This window comes from Denticeps clupeoides, chromosome 15, assembly GCF_900700375.1.
Source record: "Denticeps clupeoides chromosome 15, fDenClu1.1, whole genome shotgun sequence".
NCBI lineage: Eukaryota > Metazoa > Chordata > Actinopteri > Clupeiformes > Denticipitidae > Denticeps > Denticeps clupeoides.
The window spans coordinates 4,443,818-4,464,551 of record NC_041721.1 but is presented as its reverse complement, the minus strand read 5'-3'; the positions used below and the strand labels follow the sequence as shown (position 1 = coordinate 4,464,551).

Below are 20,734 nucleotides of genomic sequence, written 5' to 3'. Positions count from 1 at the left end.
TCACCTCAAACTGGGAGCAAGACGTAAAAAGTTCTGTCTTTAATGCCCAAATTTATGGAAAAACCAGTCAAAAGCAACAAGAAATCGCCTTTGACCTATGACGATGCAATATTGGTCCAGATACACCAGCATCACTCAAATGTTAATGAGTTTGATTGTAGGTATTCAGTTTCCAGACCTTAAATTTTAACTCCGCCAACATTAACTCAGCTACAGATTTTCGAGTAATTTTGGCTGCAAGAGATCACAAATACAATGTAATTGATATAAACGATTATTACCAATATCATTTCGCCATATTACGCTCTGCAATAATACTGCATTCTGATGGCCCTTCCAATGGCGAAACTTGCGCGTGTATTGGGTTGAGTCACATGATTCCATCCATGTGACCGGGAGCAACACGGAGATGAGGTAACGTGACTCCTATAAATTGGCAAGATGGCCACTGCCAGCCGCTCAGTCATTGATTGGCATTCGTCAATTCGACTCGGCTCCTTCTCCACCTCAAACGCGTAAGAATTATCCTACTCGTCTTCTCAACTATCAACTCTTTCCCCTCATCCTGTTCCTTCCCCAATTCAACCTAAAACGCGAACGACAACATCCGTGTGGTGTTGCATACTAAACCGGAGGAAACTTACCTGCCTCCTTGCGTGACAATCACTTCACTTTCACTAATGCAGAAAAAGAAGCAAAACTTGCACTCTTTAAGGCAACTCAGAGTTATATTCATACCTCAGAAATAATGTATACTTATATAACTTGTATAATTAAAATTTTAGTATTTATAATTTAGATATTTATAATTATAAAAGTACAATTGCATACAGTCCCTGACAAAAGTCTTGTCGCTTATCTATTTTGTAGAAACACCTGCTATTAACCTGACATTTAATTAATCATTTGGTGTTAGAAATAGCTCATATGAAAAGCTAAAACCCTACCAAATGATGTTTAATGCGTTGAAATGAATTAGTTTAACTGAAAAAAAGATTTATCATTTAATCAGAAAGGTCAAATTTTGGCTAGACAAAAGTTTTGTCGCCTATACAGAAATTGAACAAATTTATTGAAAATACAAAAAAATGTCAGCAAATTAAGTAGTGGTGCTGTGAGATCCAAATTTAATATCTTGTGAAGTGATGTCAGGCGCCCGGGGAGCAGTGTGTGGGGACGGTGCTTTGCTCAGTGGCACCTCAGTGGCACCTTGGCAGATCAGGATTCAAACCGGCAACCTTCTGATTATGGGGCCGCTTCCTTAACCCTAGACCACCATTGTATGACTTCCATGAGCTTGAAGGACTGCATCCATGCGGTTTGGCAAGAATTCATACAATTTATTGATTAAGTCATCAGGAATTGCAAAAAAAGCAGTCTTGCGTGCCTCCAAGAGTTCATCAATATTCTTTGGTTTCGTCTTCCATGCTTCCTCTTTCATCCTACCCCACACATGCTCAATGATGTTCATGTCTGTTGACTGAGCTGGCCAATCCTGTAGCATCTTGAGCTTCTTCGCCTTGAGGAGATGGAAGTATGTGATGGAGATCCATCCTTCTGCAGAATTTGGCCACTTTTATGGTTGGGAATATAAAAGGTAGCTAATATTTCTTGGTATTTCAGACCATTGACTCACACACTCCCATACTGGATGTAACCCCAGAACACGATTTTCTGGGCGGGTCCATGTGGGCTCCAGTAGGTCTCCTGAAATATTTGCGGCGAATGTGGTTTAATTCAACAGAAGATTCATCTGAAAAATCCACCTTCCACCGCTTTTCCAGCGTCCATCCATTTAGCAGGCTGTGGGCCTTGGCAAATGCCACACGTTTTTTCAATTGTCTTTTGTTTAGTGCTGGCTTCTGGGCACCGATTCGACCATGGAGGCCATTTCGAGACAGAATTCGACAAAGTGTTCTGGTTGACACAGGGACTTCAGGTGACCAGGTCTTGTGGAGCTTTGCTGCAGTGGAAAATGGGCTGGCCTTGGATTTTGGAGCCAACAAATGGTCCTCTCAAGCAGTTGTCTTGTGGGGTCTTCCTGACCTGGGCTTGTCAAAAATGTCTCAAGTCTCTTCAAATCTTTTTTTTATCCACATTAGCAGTGGATCTGGTCTTCAGCCTCTTGATAATCAACACTTTAGTCTCAGAGTGAATCTTAGGCATGTTTGTAGAGGTCTAGTTGCAGTTGATGTGAAGATCTAGTGTACTGGGGTTCTTTTTATACACACCTGAGACCTAATTGATCCATTATTATTTCACAGATGAAGCTCAAATGACAAGGTGACAACACTTACGTCTTTGCAAAAATGTACTCAATGGGCTTTAACAAGCTTTAAATATTAGAATACTTTTTGACTGTTTCATTTTGCAATGAAACATTATTACAAAAGCTGTTGGGAATAAAAGGAACCATTTCTTGTAAAAAAAACTCTTGAATAGAAATATATTTCAGCGACACTTGAGGTCAATTTGTACACAAGCGACAAGACTTTTGTCAGGGACTGTAGTTATCCTTTCAACTATCTTAAGGAAAGGTTTGTTTTTCCATGACAATAAATGCAATGCAATGTTTCATTAATCATGTTAAATGATTGTGACTTAAATATTGACCAAAGTAATCATTATTATGAATCAAGCAGCCTCAGCAGCATCTTAATCCAGCAGATGAACATAGGGACATTAAAATGGTTCGGGGCAGCACGGCATCTTACGTCCAACATCCAGCCCTGGATATGGCACTTTGGGGGGTACCAGAAGGAACTATGTGGCCTTCGGATTTCCTCAAAAGAAATTGAACCGTTGATGCCGAAACGTTTTCTTGTAATCAGAGACATTTTTATTTGCGGTGCACCCCACAAACTCACAGGCACGCACACAACTTCACCCCTGAGCATGTTCTGATGAGATGGGAGGAAATGATTTCCTTTTCCTCTCTCAGCTCTCAAACTCTAAAAGCTTTGATTAAATCCGGCTCCTTCCCAGAGACTCCCTTGCCGTTGTCAGGCCCACTTGTTCGAGAAAATAGCAACAAATGGGCTCTGCTGCTCTCGAAATAACCCCGCTGGAGATGGGCGTGCAATCAACGTCGATACCTAGATTCGTATCATGAACGAGGGGGCGTGGCTAGTTTCTCCGTTGCGCCAGCCACCTTCTCATCTCTGCCTCAGGTATCTGTGGTTGCTGAATTTCTTATCTCTGCATAAAATATGTATATTAATGAGGCCTGTCTTAGTTTGTGACAAAAAAGGCTCTCACGGGCCTTATGTGTGTCTCTATGCAGCACAGCATTACATTTTTTCATTAACAAAGTCAGTTCTGACAGCCGGATCAAGTCTGTAAGCTTTGAACGGCGGTTGAAGAGGAAGAAATTGCTCCTTGAGTGCTTGTTTTAGTAGTTTCTTTCTTTCTTTTTTTTTTAATTCCACCCTCTACCTGTCACCGCCTGCCCTCCCCTTAGCAACGGGGAAGAGATTATCACTAATGAGAGTTTTGGAGGCAGACAGCGTTCTCATTGCCTTCTTAATGAGATTTGAGTTTCTCTTTTCTCACGACGAGACAAGCTGTAGACAACCCTGTAGGGTTAGGAGTCATTACTGCCAGCGCAGGTGTCACCTTCGTCCCAGGGCGGCTCCTGTAGTCACACCTTTCCAGCCGCGTTTGCAGGGAGAGCAAGAGTCACTTGTTCAAAGGAAGAGGGTGGATACGTCCAAATACATATTTGGGGCATTTAATGAGAGCGGCTCTCTTTGAAAATGAGAACGACACACAGACTCCCAGGGAGCTGGGGGTCAAGCTGCAGTTGGCCTAATTTTGAGTGTCGCTTCCAGTTAATGCAACAGCATTGAGTTGCATTAACTGCACACCAGACCAGCTTTTGTTTTGCTGACCCTTTGACCTCTACAATCATTCGATGGCCACACATGTATAGTGGCCTATGAAATCCATTTTATTTGTTGTTTTTTTCCATTTCAATCCTTCTGAATTTCAAGTTTTCCATTATGAACGTATTTATTCTCCTAAAAACTGTGATTATGGAGCAGACGGAAAAAAGAACAAATGCAATATGAGGAGGTGGTAGTAGCCAAGTGGGTAACACACTCGCCTGTGAACCAGAAGACCTGGATTCAAATCCCACGACCATTGTGTTCCTGAGCAAGTCACTTAGGGATTCCCGATCCGCCAAGGTGCCACTGAGGTGCCACTGAGCAAAAGCACCGTCCCCACACACTGCTCCCCGGGTGCTTGTCATGGCTGCCCACTGCTCACTCAGGGTGATGGGTTAAATGCAGAGGACAAATTTCACTGTGTGCATCGTGTGCTGTGCTGCTGTGTATCACATGTGACAATCACTTCACTTTTTTTTTTTTTTAACCCTAAGTTGCTCCAGGGGGGGGACTGTCCCTGTAACTACTGATTGTAAGTCGCTCTGGATAAGGGCGTCTCATAAATGCCGTAAATGTAAATACTGTAAATATAAAAATCACATTTAATCACTGTTGAACAAGGTGCTTGGGCTTGCTTTTGTAAACCGTTTACATGTAAATAATATTTGCATTTCATGCAAAGAACTATTTCACAATTCTGCACATGCTTCCTTTTGAAAAATAAAAGTGCTTCACATTTGAAATCAACATAAAATTTTATCAAAATATATAAACATTAGGGGGACCTGTAATACAAAAAAAAGTTGTGTCCACTTGTATAATGTACTGGAACCATGATAATAAAACCACATTTTGAATCAGCTGATTTGTTTGCATGACCAAAAGCTGAACAATGCAGACTTTGCAGAGTTTGCCGAGTTTGCGTGGAATCAATCGGCCAAGTGGTCTGGATTCGGAACTGGCAGCCATTTCACCATAGCTGACCGTGCTTTTACTTTGCGTTGGTCTGTGTGAACAATCTGTCTAAACCAGAAACCTGTGTAAAACCTGCGACCAGAAATGTGAATTATTCGCAATTCAGTGTTACAACAGGTTGCACTTTATTTGTTGGATTCCGCGATTCCGTCCGTGTTTTCTGCATCACGGAAATCACATGGCCCTACATGTAGGGGACAGCTGGCCCCTATGCCAGTGTAATAAAAGTGGGTCCCTGTGAATTTCCACTTATAATTAGGGCACAATGAATGATTTAAGGCCTTGTACCTTTGGGACATTATAAGGATCATGAAGTACATGCAAAATTCTGCCGCATCAATCTAACTTCAACATCATTCAAAAAATGAATAGCATTATTGTAGAGGCGTTTGTAATTGAAACGAAAAATACAGTACAGGCCAAAAGTTTGGACACACCTTCTCATTCAATGTGTTTTCTTTATTTTCATGACCATTTACGTTGGTAGATTCTCACTGAAGGCATCAAAACTATGAATGAACATGTGTTCATATGTACTTAACAAACATGAAAACATATATTCTAGTTTCTTTGCTCTGATTACTGCTTTGCACACTCTTGGCATTCTCTCGATGAGCTTCAAGAGGTCGTCACCTGAAATGCTTTTCCAACAGTCTTGAAGGAGTTCCCAGAGGTGTTTAGCACTTGTTGGTCCAGCTCACCCCAAACCATCTGGATTGGGTTCAGGTCTGGTAACTGTGGAGGCCAGGTCTCCACTTTTTATTAAGTACATAACTCCACACGTGTTCATTCATAGTTTTGATGCCCTCAGTAAGAATCTACCAATGTAAATGGTCATGAAAATAAAGAAAACACATTGAAAGAGAAGGTGTGCCCAAACTTTTGTCCTGTACTGTTGATCGAGGGGTGAGAACCATGTGGGCGTAAGTGATATTTTTTTGCTAAAACAAAAAAATTACATTAATGTACGAATAATATAATGATCTAAAACGTCTTTTAGTGTGTTAACTTTAGTGTGTATGGGCAGCGGTGTGCCTAATGGGTAAGGAAGCAGACTCATAATTGAACGGTTGCGGGTTTGAATTGGAACTGCCAAGGTGCCGCTGAGGTCCCCTTGATCAAGATGTCGTCCTCACGCGCTGCTCCCCGGGACTTTCATGGCTCTTCACTGCTCACCAAGGCGATGGGTTAAATGCATTTTGATTGTGTCTCAATTTCACTGTCTTACCTATTCTGTCCAGTTAGCTATTCTTGAATATAAAATTTTCAAGATCCAGCAGCGAAACTTGAGAACATGCAGTTATGTTTCTGGCCCTGTTCCTCTGTAGATATTATGGGCACCCATTCCCGGCCCTGGTCGTCCATTTATCCCCCACCCCTCTCAACTCCTCATTCAGCACCCGGTGGATTGGTTGATGGGGGGGGGGTCTGGGCCACTGTGTCACTTTTTCCATAAACCGCTTCCAAGTTCCTGGTAGATCTTCCCTCCACTTCCATTAGTTTCTCCATTGTGGACATATTTGTTTCACCCTCGGATAATAGCTATTGTTTTTCTCGGGCTGTACAGCCTTGCCTTCAAAATGCTCTCTCACTGCGGAACATATGCTTTTTTCCCCACATCTTAATCTTGCTTGGTGCATATTTTACTTTGCGCTAAGTGCAGACCAATTATGCCATGTTTTGTGGAACCAACCCGAACAGCAGGGTGAGGTGGAGTTCTTGTTGTTTCTTCCCATTCATCCAGTCAGATGCTGCTGCTGTTTTTTGGTTCATTCTGTTTTAAAAGGAAGTATTCGAACAAACTATTGAGCATTTTACCTTTTATCTCTACCATACCGTCTAAGACTAAATATATTGTGCTTTCATATTAAGACCCATTGTCTCAGCATACAAAAGAAAAATCCAGAAAATGTTCTTAAATTTAGACCACATATAATAATATATACATTATTTGAAATTGGTCATCTCTAAGCCCTGGTGTCTCCCTGCGTGTCGATTGCATGAATGGTTTGTACATGCCTACGGCCGGTTTTGACAGAAAGCTCTCTAATGGTCATGTGCTCACCAGTGGTCCACCCCGGACCTTTGATGGGTGCCTCTGGTAAACGTCCTCGTCCTCGGGGAGGTGTGCTGATAACAGGTTCCATTGCGCTGAAACCTCCCAGCAGCTGCTCCGAAAAGCTAAATATACCCAGACCTGAGCTTAGCACCGGCACCTCGCCGATCAACTTTCACGGTGACTCTTTTTGCTGTTAATTAAATGTATCAGCTGAAGCAAAGTTGACTTAATGTTTTTTTTCAAGGTCTGTGGTCAGGATTTCTTAATATGTGGTCTAAATTTAAGAACATTTTCTGGGTTTTTCTTTTGTATGCTGAGACAATGGGTCTTAATTTGAAAGCACAATATATTTAGTCTTAGACAGTATGGTAGAGATAAAAGGTAAAATGCTCAATAGTTTTTATGAACAAAACGTGCTGCTGCAGCTTGATTGGTCAAACAGAGCAGAGCGGTGTTGCCAGATATTTAAAGGCTCAGCCCAATATCATCCAAAAGCTGCACAGTGAGACACAAAAACTGCCAAAACCGATCTGAATCGGTAGACTAATGGCAGCTAATTATCAATTAAGTATTCCCTACATCCTAAATACATCCTGACATTGTGTATTTGTTTCACAATGTGATATTGCTATTGGCTTAGTCATAATACATAATTCTTAATAAACTCGCTTTTGAAAGCCTGAAGCCCCATGTCTTCCAGAAACTACAGCCACACCTTCTGCTCGCCACTGAAAACATTATTTTTAATATTAATACTTAACATTAACAGCGTGTCCTTGTACAGCCAGGGCTGTGTGTTATGTCCAGATTTATGCTTATTTAAGGCATGTTCCAAAATGACTCCCAAGCCCTGCTTTTAAAACACTCTCCACTCAGCACTGGCACTTAGTCCTTTTAAGTTGGTACAGCCTGATGTCCTAAGTCAGGGGGCTGAGTCCACCTCAAAGGTTTGTCTGCAATCAGGTGCATGCCCCGCCCTTTTTTGGGTAATCCTAACATATGGTCACTGTTGTTTCAGCTTTGCGCTCCTACCTTGTCACACTGAATGTCATTAGCTGTTTTGTGTATAAGCAATGCAGATAAAGATGTGTCGTGTGGATATTGATCATTTTTGCATGCAGGATGGTGTCTTATCTTTGGGACGGAGTTTCCCTGCCTCTGCTGGTGAAATGAGTTGATAAGCTGTTTACACTCACCGCCACAGCACTCCAGACCGAGAGTAATGACTGGTGTGAATACAGCATAATGGGCACCATAATCATTCGGAGAGTGACGGAGGGAAACGGCGTCATTGGAAAAGAAAGCAAATAAAGGGTGGGCACGGAGCCCCGTGTCACGGGGACGTGGCCTAATGTTGGAAAAGGAGAGGACTTGATCTGATTTTTGTTGGCTGGATAATCCAGTGGATCTGATGGGGGTGTTTTCCCTTTCGTAGTTGATTAGGTTGCTTGTACAAACCGTAAATCCGGCGCCCTCTCTGTTCGTAGTTTAAAAGCTCTGGAGAAGAGAAGGAATCTGACTGCTTTCTCTCCGTTTTTGTCAGTGTGCGGGACTGGGTGGAGCGGATCCAGAAGGACGTGGTGTCTCTGATTGACACGGAGACCAGCACTGACAGCCTTGTAAAGGTGAGTTGTCACCCACATCTGCACCCCTGTCTATATAATTGTAGGACTGTTGCATTACAAATAACAAAAAAAACAAAAAAACACACCCTCTAAATTATTCATTGTTTTGTTTCAAACTGCCCCAAGGCACCGTTAATGACATATTAGTTATTTTAAATAATTTAGTGTAGCGTGTAACTAGGTAACAATGGCTACTGGGTAATAATAATAATAAACATATATATTTTATATACACTAGTCTCATGAGCCTTTTGTAATGTTTAAAAATGGCCTCAGTTTTGATATAAAACTATGCATAAAAATCAAATTGGATTAAAAATACCGTCCAGTCATTGTTAGTGGCTATGTCAGACTGTTAATTACATTGTTAACTAATGTTAATTACTGTTTATTATTTATTGTTATTGTTAATGAATGGAATATCTGCATGAACAAAGGGTTAATTGATCTTTAGAAATCCTTGATTATCAGGTGCATCAGCAAATGTAGGTTTGACTGCATCGTGGTTTCTAACAATCTATTCAAATTGATTGTACAATCTATTCAAATTGTATTCATGATTGTAAACTTTTATATGTAAAATATTTAAAACTTTTTTGCTTTTTTGTCTAAACTTTATGAGAACTGCTAGGCCACCTGTTGGTGTTCATACAAAACACCAGATACGCACAGAATGAGAAAGACAGGGTTAAAATATGAAATCCATATTTGGCTGAAAAGAGGTGCTTGAATGGCAGGCCCAGGTTAGGGATTTAATGTCCACAATGTGTCCGGTGGCTCGGCTGGCTCGGCTTTGAGGCCTGTGGTTCTGCAGTGCCTCATTGTATTTGCTTGTACACCCATGTGGGAGAGTAGCCATCAGCACGATGGCTTGGAGGTTAAAAGACTAAGAGGGTATAGAAAGAGGGTGAAATGAAAGGAGGTTTTTTTATGGGTTGGTTGTCTAAGCACCACTGGCTACTAAATAATTGGCTTTGGCATTTTCTGATTTTGTTCCCTCTAGTCTGCTGGAGATCAGTTATACAAGCACAGTTTTATTTTGATAAAGAAAACTTGAATATGGATGATAGTGTTGACCGTGACATAAGGTGCAATTTTTTCTCCCTGGCCAGATCTTCCAGAAACACAGGAAGCGTTTCACTGTGGAGCCCAACAATGCCCGGATGCTGGTGTCCAACGCTGCGAGCAACATCGAGAAGCTGCTGTCCACCCGTTCCAGAGCCCTCAAGGTGAGAGACAGCAACAGGTCTCGAATTGAAGGCCATGCCAGGTACAGCCTGGGACAAATAAGAAGCACCACGCTGACCCAACTAACTAGAGCAGATACATGAGATCACTGGACACAAGTTACATACTGAACAGTTACGTCTTCTCATATTTCAGCAGTAGACATAAACAGAGAAATCAGTGAAATATGTGAAATCAGAGATACAGAGGACACATTTTGTTGTGTCACCGTGTGCTGTGCTGTGTATCACAATGACGATCACTTCGGTTTCACTATTATCTATTTCATTTTTGTCTAGACAACATTGTCTGTCAACATTTTTGAGAAAAGCTTAATGTTATATACAGTACAGGCCAAACGTTTGGACACACCTTCTCATTCATTGTGTTTTCTTTATTTCCATGACCATTTAAGTTGGTAGATTCTCACTGAAGGCATCAAAACTATGAATGAACGCATGTGGAGTTATGTACTTAACAAAAAGTGGAGACCTGACCTCCACAGTCACCGGACCTGAACCCAATCCAGATGGTTTGGGGTGAGCTGGACCCCAACAAGTGCTAAACACCTCTGGGAACTCCTTCAAGACTGTTGGAGAAGCATTTCAGGTGACGACCTCTTGAAGCTCATCGAGAGAATGCCAAGAGTGTGCAAAGCAGTAATCAGAGCAAAGAAACTAGAATATAAAACATGTTTTCACTTATTTCACCTTTTTTTGTTAAGTACATAACTCCACATGTGTTCATTCATAGTTTTGATGCCTTCGGTGAGACTCTACCAACATAAATGGTCACGAAAACAAAGAAAACACATTGAATGAGAAGGTGTGTCCAGACTTTTGGCCCGTACTGTATATTAGAGGTGTGATCCTTCACTGGTCCCACAATTATCAATGCCTCGATTGTTGACACATCACAATGCGTCCCATAAATTGTTAGACATTACTTCACATTATGTTTTCAAGTACGTCAGTGAGATGAGAGTTAAGGGCTCATTCACGTGGATGTGAAATCGTCCACACGGGTGTTTAGATGGTGTCAAATAGACACTCCCAGCTACGTTTTCTTGGCATAAATTTGGTGTCAAAGCATGTATGCTGTTTTAGAGGGTGTTCATTTCGAATGTCTGTGTGGATGAGGCTGATATAATCTATGTGTGTGTATACACACACATGCACACAGACACACACACATATATATGTATATATGGGTTATCATGGGGCCATGAGACACATGGGCCCGTTCCTCCTGTTGCAGTCCAAGAGTGCGATACAGTTGCACAGTCATAGAGACAAAGGGCAATATTTTTGTCCTGGCACTCTGTGGGACTTGTTCACAAATGTAGTGTAAGGCGTCCTCAGGATTTACATAAATAATCATAAAACGAAAGAAAGATCTGTCAACAGGCTCCTCCTGTTTTAAACTGTGTTCTTGGTGACAGAAACAATTACACAGCAACCAGAGGTGGTTGTTAGTCTCTCATTTTTAAATACAATTACCAAACGGATAGTTGGTGTTCTGTCCATTCTTACACCGTGAAGCGCTGCACTTAGCAGAGTTAAAATAGAGACTTTCTTTTCAGGGAACATTTCTTGTCTCCGTTTCTCTTCTCAGATCCTCTGTCAAAGTGATCTGTATGACTTTTGTCTCAGATATGGAGAAAAATCTCTGGAATACACTGGCTGTGCACATGACAGCTGTCCCCCAGCCAAACAGAGACCAGCACCACGCCCTCCTAACTGAATCCAGAGCCGCAGGCACAGCGAGTACAGATCGATCGAGATCGATCCGGATCGATCCGGCCTGGCCACAATCCAATTAGTCAGCGCGGAGCGTGTCGTTCCGGCCAGGGCGTTAATTACCACGCCAATTGAACCCGCCCTTCTGTTTTTCTCGCGTGAGGATAATTATCAGTGAGATTTATTCAGCCCGGTGTGACGGGCCTCTTCCATCAGGGAAGCTGCGAGTCCGACGTGTGACGATGTCCCTGGAGACGTTTAAATAATAATAAAAAAAAAAGTCTTTGATTGGCTGTAGCAAAGTCCCCCATTAGTGTCAGAATGGGAGGTGCATATGTGACTGGTTTCTATTGACTGGTGTCCGCAGGTACTGTGATGGCTAAATGAAAGTATTGACTTTTTTTTTTTTTTTTTTTTTCGTTCTCTCATTTTTCACTTCGCTCTGTAATTTTTGACTCCATCCTTCTCCCTTGGTGTATTTCTCTCAGTTCTCATTAAAGTAAGTGCATTACAATGATTTCGTGGCATTAAATTGGTGTTTTTTTTTTTTCTGTTGTAGGCTTATTGCATTATAAGAAGCTTGTCTTCACCTGTCTCCAGACAAAACCAAGTGCTTTACCGCTCACCGACATCTTCTTGCCTAGATTTCTAATACCGGTGCAAGGTGAATTACATTGGGTATAATACGGACTACTGCTGTTTTTATAGTAATAGTTTGTAATTTATGTATTTTTCACTTTTGCTAAATGAGTTTCATAAAACAGCAGGAAAGGTCACAGTGATTATCATCATTGTGAAAGGGACATTTTTTTTCTCGGCGTGTTGCCCAGCCCTTCTCTGTCCCTTTTTTCGCACCGGACATATTCCGACCACGTCACACTGTTCCAGTGTCCTTGATTGAACTAATTTGGAAAAAAGCTTTTGCTTGACCTAAATATCCTGCCCAACTCACAAAACACCCACGCAGAAGCTCGTTTTTTTTTTTTTTTTTTTTTGGTTGCTCTACTCCCGCGTCTCTGTTACGAATCATCTCAGGTTAAGCCCCAGCGGTCAGACTCGGATTGCCTCAGCAGCGTTCCGTCATTTTTACCCCCGCTCTTTTAGCGGCCGCCCGCTGAATAGAATGTGCACTGATGTGTTATATGTTTTTGCATTTTTTATCTCTGCCAGCGGCCGTAGTCGCTCAGCTTTTCCCATTCAGCGGCCGGTGACCTGCAGGGGTGTCGCGGTTACGTGTACAGGGGGGCTCCAAAAATCTCGATAACATCCAAAGAAATACGGGCTTCACGAACTTAACAAGTTCTTTTTTTTCTAGGCTCCTAATCTGATTTGACCCTGACCCTTTGCATCTGCTAAAGGTCAGATCAGGTCAGATTTACAAGTATTAAGTTACATCACCTTTATGACTCCCGTCATCCTGGGAGAACATGGACCAGGGGACATGCCTGATTCATTTTTAAAAGATCAACATTGATAATATGTTCTGATCATCAGATTATGAAAGAATGGAAAAGCGATGGACTCTCTTTAATGGTCTGGCCAGTACACTCAGATATGCAAGTAAACCCAGAACACTCGCTTGCACACACACACACACACACACACACACACGCACGTCACAGCAGGAAGTGTGTTGTGCCTGGTGCCGGGGGAAATAAACTGAATGTGATTGAGTTGGAGACATTTCCCTTTTAAAACAATCAATATGTGTGTGTGTGTGTGTGTGTGTGTATTTCTGTGCATCTGTGTTTTGCACGGCCTGTAGCTAGACGCGGTGGCCGGGCTGGAGTGATGGACGCCGTGGCTGAGCTCATCGGGGCTCTGAATCGGCAGCTGTCTGCATCGTGCCTGGCGTGGACGTATGTGATGTGATGGGTGGTCACGCTCTCGCGCTTGTGTGCCTGCCGTGTGACGCTTGTTCGGATAATGCTGTTAATAAACGCTGCTCCCCCCCGTGCCTTTAGCCATAGCCATCCACACACAAATATATATACATACACACTCCTCCATTTGTTAATTATGTACACATAGATACTGACACACACACACTCATTACTTTTAAAAGATTGAACCCCAACCCTTAATTAATGAGAAATTGCAAGCCATTGCTGCTGTCTCTCTCTCTCTCTCTCACTCACTTGCCCTCACACTTACTTATGGGTAGTGTAGATGATGGTCTGCCAGATGCCCAGTTGAAGAGAGTGTGCGTGTGTGTGTGTGTGTATGTGTGTGTCAGAGGGAGATCATGCCTTCTGGGTATGGGCACCAGCTGCAGATGAGCAGGGCTCTGTACCAGGCCTGACCCCGTTCACCATCTCTCTCCTCAGGAATTTTCTCCAGTATGGATCATTATACTGAATAATAATTTTTGTTTACCTTAATTTTTTTATTCCAAGAAAGATGCAGCTGCCAGTGCAATTTGCCAGTGATTTGATGAATCGTCTAAGAAAGTGAAATGTTAAATTCATTTAATTTAATGAAGTCCAAGGTTCTTGCACTGCATGAACTAATAATCCTACTTGAAATGTGTCTTTTCCCCAAGGTTATGTTATGATATGTGAGTAAAAAAATGTCCTCAGGAAAGCCTCTGAGCAGCGGGAGGAGGCAAGAGGCTTTCTTCATCTCTGTTTCGGATATAAACAGATCCCTCAGATCCTTCGATTGTCAAATGTCCTCATAGAAAAAGCTGGGGAGTTAAATAGTGGTTTGCATTGAAAGATTTGTTTTTTTCTACTTCTTCTACCTTTACTTTCCCTCTGTCTGTGCCAGTTCTCTTGATTTGTGCTGTGAAGCCTGGGGCCAGTGAGATGTGGATGAGTAACTGTGGAGCTGCAGGAAATATTTCACCACAGAATCACACAGTCTGACTGCACAAAATCGGCTCCTGTGGAAAGGAGTCATGACTCAGGACTCAACGAGTGGAGTGTAACACACCCACACACCCCCACACACACACATTACTGGTGCCATTATGATGTCATGGCCATCTAAAGCCCGCCCAAGCACACACTCAAGCACGCAGTAAACACAGGACTCCAGACGGGTTCACGTCTGGTTCAGGATATGGGTGGCAGCACATCAGGGAAAGCGCTTCTAACTGTTTACTGCGATGGTCATCTAGAACCTGCATGACTCACACACAAACACTCACAAAAGTGATGAACAAAGGATATCATAAAATGTTGATAGCAATAATTCTTTCCATTCATTCATCCTATGCAATAATAAGCAAAGCCTTTGCTTCATGTAGGGTGGACATTTTGTGCAATGACAAAAAAAGTCTTTAAACTTAAAAATCTATGACATGGCTCATTTGCATATTTGGGGTTATCTAGTGGTGCTTCCATATGACGCATTGAATAGCAGAAAACCTTCACAAAGCCCTCTCCACATGAGAACGCTTTTCTCTAAAACAGCTTTTTAGTTTCTTAAAAAACTATTGTCATCCATATGGAGAGAATGGTCCTGTTTTAACCTCCCTCCACACCTGTAGGTGGCGCTGTAGTGAAAGTGACGTGATTGTCATTGTGATACACAGCAGCACAGCACACGGTGACACAAAAAACGTGTCCTCTGCTTTTAACCATCACTCTTGGTGAGCAGTGACCAGCCATGACAGGCGCCCGGGGAGCAGTGTGTGGGGACGGTGCTTTACTCAGTGACACCTCTGTGGCACCTTGACGGATCGGGATTGGAACTGGCAACCTTCTGATTACGGGGCCACTTCCTTAGCCGCCACCACTGCCCCAATTGAGACTCCTCCACGTTGAGTCAAACACGTCATTGTTCTCCAACCTTTTCTTTTCATTAGAATTGAACAACGTAAAGAGGATTTCTTGTAGTTGCTTTATGAGGTTCTGCACCTGCTGCAGCACAACCACAAATGTGTTATCCACCGCTGTTGTGTGTATGACACGATTGTGGGTTATAGGTCAGCTTTGGTGTTCACACGGTAGACAGAAAAGAGAAATTCACTCTGGAACCTGTTTCAGAAAGTACCCGTTCTGGGTTCACACCTCCATGCGGACGCAAGGCCAGATCAGATCGACATTTTCCCATTTTAGAGAAAAACATTCTTGTGTGGATGTGGCCTCAGTTAGGGCTTGCATGATTTCTGTTCATTGATTGCACAAAGTAAGACTTTGAATAAAAAATAAGCCTGGTTCAGGCAGGTTTTCACATGTATGGGTCACATGACATTATGGGCAGTGGACGAAGTACTTCTTCTGAGATAGAAGAATCACTGGATGCAAATGCACTAATTTCTCAATTGTGTTTTACAGACGTTTGGAAAACGCTTGAGTCAAATCCGTAATGCAAACTTGACTTGTGTCGTTTTTATCTCACTCTGATAATGGAACATGTGTGTTTGTGTTCTGACCTCTCTTTGACTGCTCCAGTCCCAGGCAATTGGACCCTTTGATACCCCACGCCATGCGTGGTGGGTCCTTGCGCTCTTGAGAGTGTGGGATTTGGTGTGCAGGGAGGTTTGTTATCTTCCCCAGTGGGTCCCACCTTCTAGCAAACAACCATGTCATTGAAGAACAATGAGTGGGATTCTTCCTGAGCCAGTTCTTTCTGTTTTTTTAAGGGCAGAGTTACTACTATGTGCCCTGCAAATTCATGAAATTGTCCCTGATGGATTGAAATGATTAGCATCCTTCTAGTTTCTGTAGCCTTCTAATGAAACACGTTGGTGTGTCACAGAGGACGAGTAGAAGGGATGGGGACCACTAACTCACACCACTCAAGAAGCCTGCGAAGACATGGCCGGAGGATGATGAAGGTTGTTCTAAATTTTGGAATCCTGCGGGACATCTAAGGACAAGGTCTTTGGAATTAAGAGACACTCCCACTCTGCCAAAAAGGGTTCAGAGGACCCTGACGTGCATCCCATAATTTAGAAAACCTCAGTCGAGCTGCGATAGAGGGACTGGGTACAGACGCTGGGCTCGTGTTATGCATTTGAATATTGATTCCAGGGGAATTGTATTTGTTGGGGTGTGTGTGTGCATGGGGGTGGGGGCGTGGGGGTGTCCATTAGCTTTTTGGCTCGGAAAACATTTGGCTCACCACCAGATTGCCTTGTCCATCACAAAACCCTTTTACCATTACTTTCAAACTCATTCCCGATGATTTCATTTTGTGAGCGGCCAGGCCTTGTGCGAGTTCTGGACCCTTTGCATTCACATGCTGAAGTCAAGGTACCATTAGAGAATTTCAGAGAAACGGGTTTGTGGGTTCCCCACCGCATTATTGGATTCCGTTGTTGCCATTCCACACAAATCCAGCTGGTTGGCCCGTTGCTATGACACTTGGTTGCTACGCTACCTTGGCTCAATAAACAGATACTGTGCTCTGTCTGTGGGCTAAACTTAACCTGCCGCCTGTCTCATAACAAGCGTTTGGGGACGAAAAAAAAAAAAGAAGTCATACTTCAGCAATGGCTGTTAAATGAATCATGTTCAATAAAACATGAATCCGCAGGAGGTCCTGCATTACACGGCTGGCCAGATCATCAGTATTATAGAACAACCTTCTTTTTTTTTTATTGATTCGTCTTCTTCTCTATCAGTATATAAAATTGAAGAAGAGTGTAAGTAACAACTTGTAACAACATTTCTATTAGCATTGCATGCACACATTTTAGAATTTACATTTACAACATTTACCAGACGCCCTTATCCAGAGTGACTTACAATCAGTAGTTACAGGGACAGTCCCCCCTGGAGCAACTTAAGGTGTCTTGCTTAAAGTGTCTTGCTCAGGGACACAATGATAGTAGGTGAGATATATTTCTATATTCTATATTTTAGAATATAGAATTTGTGCTCATTGGTGTTAAAATGAGTTTATAGTAAGTAATCTGATCTGTTTGATAGTAAGTAAGTAATTCTGATATTTGCACATGTGATGTCTTCTAGGTGCAGTTCAACAGTTGAACAGTTCAAACTTCATTTGGGCAGCTTACCAGCTTTAAGAAATTTGACGAGTGGCTCACTTTAGAATCTGACAAAAAGCTCTAATTAAAATGAATATAATTGTTCTTTTGTGGTGGACTGGCGCAGAAAGTGTAATCCATCCTCAGGAAGCAGATCTTGCCCCACGCTCAGCTATATTTAAAGGGGTGATTTCAGGGCTCGGAGACAGCCAGTAATTACATTGTCCCCTGACTGCCGACGGAGACTGCCGCTTGTTTCCAACGTGTAGCGCAGCGGATCATTAGAGGTTAGAGCTCATCCGCTGTTAGTGTCCTACAAAGATTAAGATCCTCCTAAAGGGATCCAGACCTGCGACTTGAAAACATAATGAGAGTGAAAGAGGAACAAATCCTGGAGGACAAGGGAGGTGTAATGATACCCCCAGTTTGTTGGATGGATACAATGAAAAAATCACCGCAATGATTACAGGAGTCTTTTGAATTGAAATGAAGTGAAGTGAAGTGATTGTCACATGTGATACACAGCAGCACAGCACGCGGTGCACACAGTGAAATTTGTCCTCTGCATTTAACCCATCACCCTGAGTGAGCAGTGGGCAGCCATGACAGGCGCCCGGGGAGCAGTGTGTGGGGACGGTGCTTTGCTCAGTGGCACCTCAGTGGCACCTTGGCGGATCGGGATTCGGACCGGCAACCTTCTGATTACGGCTAGGTCTGAGGTGTTGAATGTGTTGACCTCCTCGGCAGGAGGAACTTTAAATAAGAGAAACTCAAATGCCTGATGACGAGGGCAGAAAAGACTCGCACAGAGATGGATGTGTAGCACACTGCCTTGGCCTTCGGAAGCCATCTGTCGAGACGGCGACAGCCATGTGTTGCGGAACAGAACTGTAGGCGCGAGGACTCTGTGAGGCTACGACCATCCATGCTAGTGGCAGCCAGCAGACTTCTGCAAGGGCTCTCTGGCTTAAGGAAAGGTGCCGCGACCGCGCTGAGCAACGGGCTCCCTGAGCCAGAATGGCTGTCTTTCTGCTCAACCCCGGCTCTGCCAAGCAAGGGTGCACATAAACACGGTTAGTTCACTCTGCACTGAGCCAAGATGGCTCCCACTCGGTGCATCCTTTGCCAAATGAAAGCTGATGCTGCGACCCTAGCCTAAGAAACTATGGATTTCATGGCTCCGGGGGGTAAAATCTTACAACCGGAAGTGGAGCAGTTGCCATGACAACATCCAAATTGCGCTTCACACGATTGTGTCACATAAGATGAGTATGAAATGAATTACAGCAGTATGTCACTGGGTCATTGATAGGGCTTGCAGTCTGAATGGCAGTGATGCACTGTGGGATTTCTGTGTCCATTCACCTGTGGTACGTTGCTCTTGTAAGCCCTCTGATGTCTTCATTCCACATGCAGAATTAAGTGAGTGGAAATTTTAGCTTCCCTGGAAAGCAGTGTAAATATTTAATGCTGTAATGTGGCTGAATGTGCTGGATCAGACACAGAAGATTTCACTCACTGGTCCCTTTTGTCTTTCATCCATGCTCTTATTTTTTACTCATTCCTTCTTTGTAATAGACTAGAATTAGACTTCGGGAACACAATGGTCTTTCCTAAAGTCTTGATTGTAATACTACACATATAAAAATCTATACTTCAAGACATAATTTTGCATTATTTGGCTACAAATAATGCAAAATTAATAATGTGGTATTATTGCATTTGCCTATGAACCAAAAGTCCCAGGTTCAAACCCAACTAACTGCCTTTGTGTCCCTGAACAAGACACTTAACACTTAACTTTTGTCTCCAGGGGGACTGTGCCTGAAAATAAGGTCCTGAACCCTGGTGGACACACTGTTTTTTTTTCATCCCAAAATACTCCTGTAATACACCTGTAATTCCCAGGAGCTGCTGGGCATACACAGCCGAAGCTGCTGCACCTGATCAATCCTTCCTGAAGCCAATTAGGCACGATTGATCAGGGCTCCTTAAATTGGAGCTCACTAGCAGGGGATGCTGTGACGTTCATGTGGTTTGTTTGGTTTCTGTTTTGTAGTCCATCTTTCTGCCCTTCTGTCTTGTTTATGTTCCTTTATAATACAGTCCTGCAAGATGTCCTGCTTCTGCACTTCCTTCCCCGTCCAACATGTAGCATCCACCTTATACAGAAATTCAGGGGAATAAATTTGAATTATTTCATTTGCTTTGCCATCTCTGCAGAGTGTCAGTTGGAGATGAGCCTGTGTGATTCTGTCTATGCAATTAGTAGAGGCTGACGGGCTTGCTAAAGGCTCGCCGATGTTATAAAAAAAAAATGCAGATCGTGCAAATAAATAAAAAAAATCCCTGTATTTAAAAAGATTTGAGTTGTTCTTGTTTAATGGTGTCTTTGTTCTGAAACAGAGAACAAAAGCGACGGTGTAGCCAGGAGAAATTGATTTCCAACTGCCTGGGCACGAGCTCCGTATGAAAGCCTGTTCTGCCGCTCGCTCTCTCTCTGTCGTCCTCGTTAAACTTAAATGACTTTTGATGTCTTCGTGTTTGTGTGCATGTGAGAAGCCTTTATCTCCCCAGCTGTCATTTGTTTGGTTTTTTTTGTCCCGCCCTATCAGAGCGGTTTTTCGTTCACAGACAGGTAGCAATAGCAGCTGTCGTCCCGGAAACAGTGTCCATCTGAACATTTTTGGTTTTTTTTGTAGTTCTGACCCATCCCAGTTTTGTGATAAGAACTTGAGGAGCCAAATCCCATAAACACTTGACTTATACGATTTATTCACTAGTTATTATTATCATAGTACAGGGATGCATGGGTTTTTTTTTTTGTGTAAACATGGTGCACAATTATGATAGAATTATGAATGTTTGTGTCAGTGGGATGTGGGGGCGCAGAGTGTATTGTGATATATGAAGTGTAAAATATTCGAATTGGTGCTGTTCCAGTAAACACCATGTGGCAGTGTTCTAATGGAAGTACATTGGCATTGGAAATTTGCATGCAAATGAACAAGAATGGGAATTCACATAAAATTTGAATGCGATTGTTTGGAAAATGTTCTTCTCGGATTCTCACAGCACAGTTTGAAGGACATCGAGGGTTTTCTTTCGCTAATATTTGCCATTTGTACACATGATGGTGAAATGATTGTAATCCATTGTGATATACGCACACATGCGCGCAGTGCAGCTCAGACTTTAGCGGAGGTCTGCAGCTCACCACCTTTCACTCCAACACCAGGCTAATGAGACCACGGGCTGTCCAAACAGGCCACTCTGCCCCT

At 42.8% G+C, this 20,734-nt stretch overlaps 1 protein-coding gene across 2 annotated transcripts in view; it reads left to right on the top strand.

The window, feature by feature from the left end:
* Positions 1-20,734, top strand: part of LOC114764347 (voltage-dependent calcium channel subunit alpha-2/delta-1-like) — a 71,414-nt gene that overhangs the window by 7,563 nt on the left and 43,117 nt on the right. For both annotated transcript variants that reach the window (XM_028953893.1, XM_028953894.1), the window contains 2 exons: positions 8,465-8,546; positions 9,659-9,775. In XM_028953893.1, coding sequence (XP_028809726.1) covers positions 8,465-8,546; positions 9,659-9,775 — 199 coding nt within the window. The remainder of the gene's footprint in view (positions 1-8,464; positions 8,547-9,658; positions 9,776-20,734) is intronic.